General features: G+C 36.9%; 1 protein-coding gene across 1 annotated transcript; it reads right to left on the bottom strand.

Annotated features, from left to right (window-relative positions):
- Positions 1-7,933: 7,933 nt before the first annotated feature.
- Positions 7,934-9,046, bottom strand: LOC129968364 (uncharacterized). Its single transcript, XM_056082220.1, has one exon. It carries the CDS (start codon positions 9,044-9,046, stop codon positions 7,934-7,936), a length of 1,113 nt encoding a protein of 370 aa, XP_055938195.1.
- Between the last annotated feature and the right edge of the window lie 700 nt (positions 9,047-9,746).

The raw sequence follows: 9,746 nt of genomic DNA, 5'->3' as shown, positions 1-9,746 counted from the left end.
GCATGAGCTCGCTATGAATGTAATGATAATTAGAATAACTGCACGAAATATCTTCTGGAATGCTTTCGAATATTATTTTTTGGGATGAATGAAAGGAGCTTTCATCTGCGCACAGGTAAACAGATCTAATCAGAAGGAATGGACTCTCAATTTTTTATATAATATCTGAATTTTTTAACCCATTCTTTTCCAGAAATATTATAAATAACTCTGGTTATTGTTATAGAAGCAAAATAAATTTTAAAAACTAGATTAGAAAATAATTTTGATTTACCCTGGTGACAGAAATCGATATAAGAGCGTTTCATCGAATAATGATTCACTTTTAAATCATATTTAAAAAGAACATTAACCAAATAATTAATTAATTTGACTTATTCCTCTAAATATTTGTTTCACATTTTAATGGAAAAGTTTTAATGTAGTGTCTTCTCAATATTTAAGGTTGTCTAACAGTTCCTTCTGAAAACAACAAATTATTTCATTATTTAAAGCAGAAAATCATTTATCACTGAATTGCTTTCTCTTTTTACAATGTCCATAAATTCATTAGATAATCATGGGTAAGCGCTAAAACATCAGAAAGAATAACAGTATATTCGTCAGAATTTTCCAAAATTCCCTTAAGTGCATGTATCGGGTATATTTCACAGAGAAATCTAAAAATGCAATTTTCTTTCGTTTAACTTGGAAAAGAAGATTTTCACTAAAAATCTCAAAGAGCCAAAGGTGTAAAATTCTATCTATCGAAACAAAATCCATCGATAATTCATTTAACTTTATAAAAATCTGGGGCTACATGATGAAACATACATTTTCTAAAATAAACAAGAATATGCAATGTGTCGAGAAATAGAATGACGATTTTCAAAAATGGGAAAACGGTTAATAATTCTTACAATAAATTCATAAATTTATTATATCAATAAGAAATATCGTAAATTTTTCATCCTAAAAAAAGCAAATTCATAAATTTTTTCTTCCACAATTTTTGGTTTTAGTTCAAAAAATTGTCGATACATGGCGCTGCAAATTTCTTATCTCTCTTCCCGCATGCAAATCATCAAAATACGCAGCCTCAAAAGAGGTGACTGTTTTGACTTTCAAAGGAGTGTTTTGACTGGACGAGCAGTAGATAACTGAACAGCAGATTCTGTATTAAAGTTTAGATAATGAGGTTTTCGTTGGAGGAAAGGATTTTTTCTTCTTTTGCATTGGAATTCCATCGATTGGGGGAGGGAGAGTATTATTACAACAAGATGGGAGTTTTCAGTGCAAATTCATAGTTTCTAAGAGCATGCACCCGAATGCAATGAAGTAATTGTACAAGAAATTCAAACGAACCTATGATTTGCGAATGAGGAAGTCGGAAATGCTGGATGACACGGTTCAACTATTACAGCAGGAAAAAGGTTGTTGGACATCATATTCTTAACAATTTCTGTTTCTAAAGCATTCACATTCCGAATTTTCTACTAATATTTATAAATTTATTCACATTTTAAACAATCAATGACGCTTAATAAAGATGTTGTAATTGTTTTTTGGTAAATAGCTGTAAGTTTAGTTATATTAACGTCTTATTTTTTAAAGCAACCTTCTTATAAACACAAAATATACCAATCAACCATTCAAATTTATCTAAAAATAAATAAATAAAATGAACTACAAGTGCAATATACTCTTAGCCTACACAAATTATCAACAATTATTAAACTGAAAAAGAAACGTGATATCAGAACACGCGCAGAACAGCCATCTTTCAAAAAAAATTTAATAACGCGTGGAATTTATTTCCAGTGCGCCGACCCATTTACGTCGGAAAGAAGTAGGTGTTGCCATGCGAAAATTTCGATTTTTTTTCAGTGTAACCGTAAAAAGCTATGTTGTTTTCAATCATCACAATTTCTAACACCAAAAAGCAAAAAATACAGTAATATCTTCAAATTGCAATATCTGAAATTACTTTTCAGTTGGATGAGCGGATAGACCGCTAAGGGATTCATACATATCTAATTTGCCGACGTCCTGGCAATAAAGTAGATCGTCTTCCCCGTGATCTGGGCGGCCCGGTTCGGGCATGGATGCCTGTGTTCTATCTGTGAGGTGTGTGAATGTGCCTCCCCCCACCTGTAAAAAGGGGTTGTGCAAGCGAATGTGACGCTTGAAATAGCTAAGTCGTACTCTTGGCCCTAGTTGGCGTTACTGAAGAAACAAGAGACGCTCACTCGGCTTAAATCGCTGACAGATAACTGTGAGCGGGCTTGTAAAGTGCCATAAGTCACAACACAACAAAAACATATCTAATTTTTTCATGCTTACATGCAATTTTATTCAGATATTTTATTAGCTGTATTTTGTTCTACTATATTATTTCTCAATTCTACATGTTTGTCATTGATTGGAATTTTAATCATTTTTCTTTTAAAATTAAATTTGCGTAGTATAATAAAGAAAACTACCAGAGACTTCTAAAATAGTAAGCCTGACATATTCTAAAATAGTAACCACGACATAACTATCAAAACTTAGCTGAAAAGTAATTTAGTGATGAAGACATTAAGACTCACAAAGAGAGGATTCGAGAAATCGAATCTCGAGATGAGATTTAATATAAGGGTTGATACAATTTTAGGATGTTCATTTATTAAGATATTAAAGAGCAATAACCAGCAAATTTCGAAAAAATGTTATTAAAATTTTTCGCATAATTTAAATATTAACAAGTCTTCAAATCATTCGATATACGAAGAAGTAGTAGTCAAAGAATTCGTTTAGTGATTGAGAGATTAGAGTTCATGCCTAGTAGCGGTTTTTATAACCTTTTTTAAATTATGCCAAATTAAATTAACAATTTATAAGACGAAGTAATGTTACTTATTTTTTTTATCAAAAATAAATGTTCATTAATCTATGACTTGAATTATAATTTCAATTCAAGCAGTAAATTAATAAAGAATGATATACTATATTGTAAATTACTATTATCTCTTAAAAAATGTTGATTTTTGGTTTGTAATAGTTACAATTTGTCGTAACTTCACTCAACCATGCTTAACTCAAGAGATCAAGCATAATACAAATCATACAATACATAATCAATACGCAATACAAATTTATTAACAGAAGCAAACAAATGTTCTTGCTTTTGTTAATCGTTCTGCGTATTTATTTTAGCAAACCCACGTTCACGACGTTAATACTTGTAAGGAAACAGTAGAAAATATGTGTTAAATGCATAGGCGCAAGATGTAAATAATCGTTCAAATTCAGACGCAGACTAAAGAAGTAAATCTTTTACAAACAAACATTTATTTTCACATCTAGATGGTATTTAGATGCGAACATTGAAAAAAAATATGAGTAATAATTCAAACAAACAACTGTTAATATAAAGCATCTGTAATATTCTATAATAATAAAAAAAAGTTTGATAGAACACTAACTTGACCCCTTCTATGGCCGTGGGAAGTATGCTTTATTAATATTTGTATGGAATTATGTAGGTTGACATAAGTTCAGACAATTTTTCTTTTACAAAAACAGAAACTTAGATGCTTCAGTTCTTTATCTTGCACAAAATGATGCGTCTTGATTTGTTACTTAATTATTAATTAACCAAATTAATTAATTGATCAAATTAAATTTATCTAGTAAGTTAAATGAATCCCTTTTCTTATTCTATTTCAATCCTAAAAATATTTTAATATAACTAGAAAAAAAGGACCCTTTAAAGGGTTAACTAAAATTTTTCTCCAATTCTACAATTCCCGTTCTAGATATTTTCGGCAGGCATGCCAATTTTTCGTTGATTCTGCTGTGATTGCAGGGTATGATAACATCTTCAATTAATTCAATAAAATATTATAATTAAAATATTTTGCGATTCAAATATTGTTTGTATCAGACTGAAGATGAAATTACGCTTGAGTAACATATGAAATCATTTTAAGTTGTTAATTAAAATATTCTTAAATTTAAAAAAATGCATCCGTATTTGTAGTTATTTTCTGTTCGGTTCGGTTGTTTGAGTTTTATGGCGCAAAAGCCATATCTGGCCATGCTGCGCCAATCAAATGGTAAGAAGCATTTCAAGGATATTTAAAGAGGTTATTCCGATTAAAAAAACTACGCAAGGTTAAAAATTCCAATCGCAAGCCGATGAATTAAAACGGTATTTAAAAAACATCCATGAAAAAATTAAAAGTTCATAAATTACTGACACACGAAAAAGATTCCAAATTGGACAAAACTTAAATAAAATGCATCAAACCAATGGTCTGCAGAAATTTAAAAATGTTAGAGTGAGGTTTCTCACCCAGTAGTTCAAGCATGTCTATAGACACTGTATTAAAAAATCGTAACCGTTGATTATTAAAAGCAGGACAATCTATTAAAACATGACGTACACTTAAAACTGTATGGGATGTCGTGCATTTTGGACATGGTTCACCAAATAAAAGGTGTTTATGGCTGAATCGTGTATGACCAATGCGGAGCCGAACCAATTTTACATCAAGCCCACGCACTGGAATGGTAGGCCATAAGCGAATCATTGGTTGGAGAGAATGCAGCTTATTAGAAATCTGCTGATCCCAAGATCGTTGCCACAACATGTGAACGTGCCGAGCAAAACATGTCTTTGCATCGCCATGCGGAAGCGCTCGCTCATGAAAAGTGCTTGAGGATTTTGCTGCAGCATCTGCCATTTCATTTCCCTGTATTCCGACATGGCTCGGAACCCAGCAGGATAGAATTTCGAACCCTTTGTTTTCAAGGGATTGAAGAAAAACCAGGATTTCCAAAGCAACCGGATGCATTAAATAATTGAAATTGGAAAGAGATTTCAAAGCACTCTTGCTGTCAGTGTAAATGCAAAAGGTGCGTGTACAAGAAGTTGAAATCACTTCAAGGGCATGTGTTATTGCAACCAATTCAGCAGTCAAAACAGAGAATGATGTGGGCAAACTGTAGCTATATGTCTGAGTAGGTAAAACAACACCACTACCGACATGACTATTAGATTTTGACCCATCAGTGAATACTTCTGTGTACGAATAATACTGGCTGCGATGATCTTGAAAGAGCTTCTGAAAGATAATAGGTGCTGTTGTGGATTTGTCAAATCCCTTAAACGGGTTCAAGAATGAGAAATTTGGAGTATCCCAAGGTGGGAAAGAAAAGTAATTAATAGGTTGAATTGTAGTCTCATGGAGTCCCGAATCATTCAGCAGAATTTTTACTCTCTCACAATAGGGAAAAATGTGAGAGGGGCGTGCATCGTATAGTCTACGAAGACCAACTGGTAGAGACAACTGCCTAACAGGGTGTTTCGGAATCGACTGCACTCTGAAATAATATTGTGCAATTAATTTCCGACGTCGCAGATCTAGAGGCATTTGATTGCAGATGACATATAAGCTTTCTACAGGTGATGTGCGGAAAGCACCAGAGCAAATTCTCAGGGCAGAATGATGCACCGTATCAAGCCTGCGCAAAACAGAAGGGCGTGCAGAACCATATATCATGCAACCGTAATCTATACGGGATAAAATAACGGCTTGGTATATTCGGAGAAGGGATGGGCGATCGGCCCCCCATGAAGTATTTGACAGCACTTTTAGGATATTAAGAGATTTCTCACACTTCTTTCGCAGATATAGAATATGCGGAAGGAAAGTGAGTCTTTTGTCAAAAATCACTCCCAAGAATCGCACGTCATCCTCAACAGGAATGGCGTTTCCTTGAATGTTAATTATAGGATCTGGGTGCATGTTTCGTTTCCGGCAGAAATGTACGCAACGACTCTTTTCTGGAGAAAGAGTGTGCCCATTTCTTTCACACCAGGAAACTAGTTTGTTCACTGCATTCTGCAGTTGCCTTTCAATCAAGTGCATATTACAGCCTTGAGCAGAAATCTGCAAATCGTCAACATATAGTGTCCCTTGAACAGATGGTGGAAGTTGCTGTAGAATTTCGCTAAAGTGAGTTATAAAAAGCGTAACACTGAGGACACTTCCTTGTGGAACACCCTCAGCTTGGATAAAAGGATCGGAATAAAAATTACCGACACGTACACGAAATATCCGAGTAGTCAAAAAATTTTGAATAAAAACAGGGAGGTTTCCTCTAAAATTCAAATTTAAAAGTGTTTGAAGAATACCGTAACGCCACGTACGATCGTAAGCCTTTTCAATATCGAAGAAGATGGAAACAAGATGATTCCTGCGAACAAAGGCATTACGAATTTGTGTCTCCAGAAGAACTATGTTATCAAATGTTGAGCGTCCTCGTCGGAAGCCACTCTGCAACGGTGAGATGTATCCATGTTTCTCCAACTCAAACACTAAGCGGGCATTGACCATACGCTCGAGAGTTTTGCACATACAACTCGTCAAAGCGATTGGCCTGTAGTTCAAAGGGCTGGCAGGATCCTTTCCCGGCTTAAGGATTGGAATCACTATTGCCTCTTGCCATTGTTTAGGGAATTTATGCTCATACCAGATTCGATTAAAAAGTTTTAACAAATTGGATAGCGACACCTCATCTAAATGGCGAAGCATACTGTAAGTGATTCCATCAGGACCAGGGCTAGTTTCATGTGCTTGACGCAAGGCGTTCTTCAGCTCAAACATATTAAAAGCGTTATTGTACGCAAAAGATTTACGTGCAGTAAAATTTAAATTAATTCCTTCCGCTCGCTTTTGGTTCACTTGAAATTTAGGACTGTATGAATTAATAGCTGAAACTTTTTCAAATGCTCGTCCGAGAACATTGGCAACTTCTACAGGTGAGGAATAAATTACATTTCCCGATTTCAACACAGGAAATGAAAATTCCGGATATATTCCATTAGCTGCCTTCACTTTCCTCCATAGTAGTTTGCTAGAGGTAGAGTAAGTGATGGAGGAGACGTATTTAAGCCAGGATTTCCTCTGGCTACGCCGTCGAATGCAGCGAGCATAAGCTTTGGCTCGCTTAAATGCAACAAGATTTTCTGTTGTTGGGTATCTGCGAAATTTGTTCCAAAGCTGTTTTTGTTTCTTATAACTGTCATGACAAGCCTTGTTCCACCACGGTCTGCGGAATTTCCGTAGACGGGGTGAGCTTTTGGGGATACATTTATTTGCAGCTTTCATAATGCAATCGTGGACTATCTGTACTGCTGATGAGATATCTGCTGTGTTAATCATATTTTCAGTAATTTTAGCCAGTTGTGAAAAATCAGTCCAATTCGCATGCTGGAATAGGAAGCGAGGTCGACCTTGAGTCGTACCACCACCATCAGCATGAGATACTATTACAGGAAAATGATCACTCTCGTGTAAATCGTTTCCAACTGTAAAATTTAGCAACGGAAAAAGCATTGGTGAACATATGGCGAGATCTAAACTGTGAAAGGTACGCGAGGGTTCGTGGAAGTACGTTTTCTCTTCATTATTTAGCAGACAGAGAGCATTATTAGTGATGAACTGCTCAATCTGTCGTCCACGAGAATTTGTGCTATGCGAACCCCACAACGTACTATGGCCATTGAAATCACCAAGTAATATAAATGGTGCTGGAAGTTGCGCTACTAAACTATCAAGGTCTTTTTGACTGATTGAATCATTAGGCGGTAAATAAACACAACAGACTGTAATTAATGTTCGTACATGTACTTGAACCGCCACAGCCTGCAAATTAGTATGAAGTGAGAGAGGTGTGCTGGGAAAAGAATTGGAGGTCAGAATGCAAACGCCTCCAGAATTATGCGAATTACTGTCCGAATCTTTCCGAACAGTATTATAACCCCGCAATTTAAGAGGCATGTTTGATTTCAAGAAAGTTTCTTGAAGACATAAGCAAGCTGGATGAAATTCGTTTAGAATGGTCCTAATTTCATTTAGCTTGGACCGAGTGCCACGACAGTTCCAAGAGAGGAAATGACCCATCAAGAAAACGTTGCATGAGAGGTATTAGGGACATTCGTTAGAGTCGTCGATAAATCGCAACTCATTTGAATTTCATCCTCCTCTTCGGATGGATGAAGTGCGATTAGTTCGGGACTTTTGGGCACGCCACTGAAAATGGACGATAGATCCTTTTGGACTATACCCTGATTCGCAAGTCCCAGAGCGACAGAGTTATTTAAACTTGATGCTTTTATCTTTTGTGAAAGATGTTTTTCGGAAACGCCACGTTTCGAAAGCTTAAGCTTTAGTGATTTATTTGATTTCCGTTTGCGTTGAGCTATTTCAGGTTTTCCAGTTTCAGGAGCACTAGTTACGGACTTTTCAGTATCGGAGTCTGATTTCACAGGCGGCTTACTTTCATCGATATTTTTAACACAATTAGTGCAAGAGCAATTTGCACAAAATTGTTTTTGCAAAACAGAAGCATAAGTTACACCAGGTGTCGGTGTCTGGACATTGACTTTACGCCTAGCTTCAGAGTAAGAGATATTTTCTTTATGTTTAATTGTTAGAATCTGTTTCTCCATCAACCAACGTGGACATGACCTAGAAAATGAAGTGTGATTGCCATTGCAATTCACACATTTTTCTTCAGCGGAACACTGCTGACTTTCGTGGCCTTTCACTGCACACCGGGCGCAAGTGAGAGTCCCTCGGCAGTTGGATTTCGAGTGTCCAAATCGTTGGCACTGAAAGCACCGTAGAGGATTTGGTATGTAAGGCCTCACGGCTAGTCTCATATAGCCCACTTTTACCCGTTCTGGCAATTTAGGTCTATTGAATGTCAAAATAAAGTGTTTTGTGGGAAGGAGTTGTCCATCCCGCCGAATTGTTATACGGCGTACATGCGTCACTCCTTCGGGTTTCAATTCTGCTGTAATTTTGTCCAAGGTGTCGTTATATAGCTCGCCACAGGTTATTACGCCTTTTGAAGAATTAAGCGTCGTATGAGCGCTTACACTAACGGTTAGAGATGCCAATGCCTTCAATTTAATTATTTGTTGAGCTTGCTTGCGGCTACCGACTTCTACAAGTAAGTCACCAGAGCGAAGTTTTCGAGTTGAAACAACTTCTCCAAGTGCTCCTGTCATTGCTTTTTCTACTAGAAACGGTGAAACGCTGTTAAATGTTTCGTTGTTTTCAGAAATGCGTTTTACAATAAAGAATTTGTCGAAAGGTTTTTCAAAAAGGTTAACATTCTTTTGTTGCCCACTGAAGGGAGAAAAGTTTTTTTTGCCCATACGATATTGATGGGGATTCAAGCCCAGCGGCATCGCCCACCACGGAGCCCTACTCGGGATGGCAGTAACTGGCTCTAGATATCCCTAGCCTCAGCACTTACCATAATGCTAACTGGTACCTATACGCTGGGAGTTACCCCCGGGGACAGTGACCACCCTTAACGCCAAGCCCAAGGAGTAACCCCTTCGCTTGATCCCTAGCAGACTAACCACTTACGTGACCATCTACAAGCCGATTGACACACCGGGGACCACAGTGCACCACCCGTCTAATGGGTCGCCACGCACGGCCAACACGTGGGGGTTTGTGGCTGTCCATGAGAAGCAAGAAGGAAACAGAGTGGCGACAGCTTCTCATGGAGAGCTCCCTCGACTACCCTCGAGGGAAAGAAAGAAAAGGTGACAGCAGAAGGCGCAGTGGAGAGTAAACATAAAGGGAGTAAAGATCCCTGGGAACCTCGGGATTGGGACACCCGTACTCACCTAAAGAAGGTGAGCCCCTGAGGGCAGTTATTTTCTGTTTAAAAATTAAATTATAATTCATTAGATG

This window comes from Argiope bruennichi, chromosome 5 (genome assembly GCF_947563725.1).
Source record: "Argiope bruennichi chromosome 5, qqArgBrue1.1, whole genome shotgun sequence".
NCBI classification, from domain to species: domain Eukaryota; kingdom Metazoa; phylum Arthropoda; class Arachnida; order Araneae; family Araneidae; genus Argiope; species Argiope bruennichi.
Note: the sequence above shows the minus strand (reverse complement) of the source record. Positions and strands in the feature narration are given on the sequence as shown.

Coding starts and splice junctions, on each gene's coding strand:
- LOC129968364 (XM_056082220.1), bottom strand. CDS start 9,046: ATGACAGGAGCACTTGGAGAAGTTGTTTCAACTCGAAAACTTCGCTCT.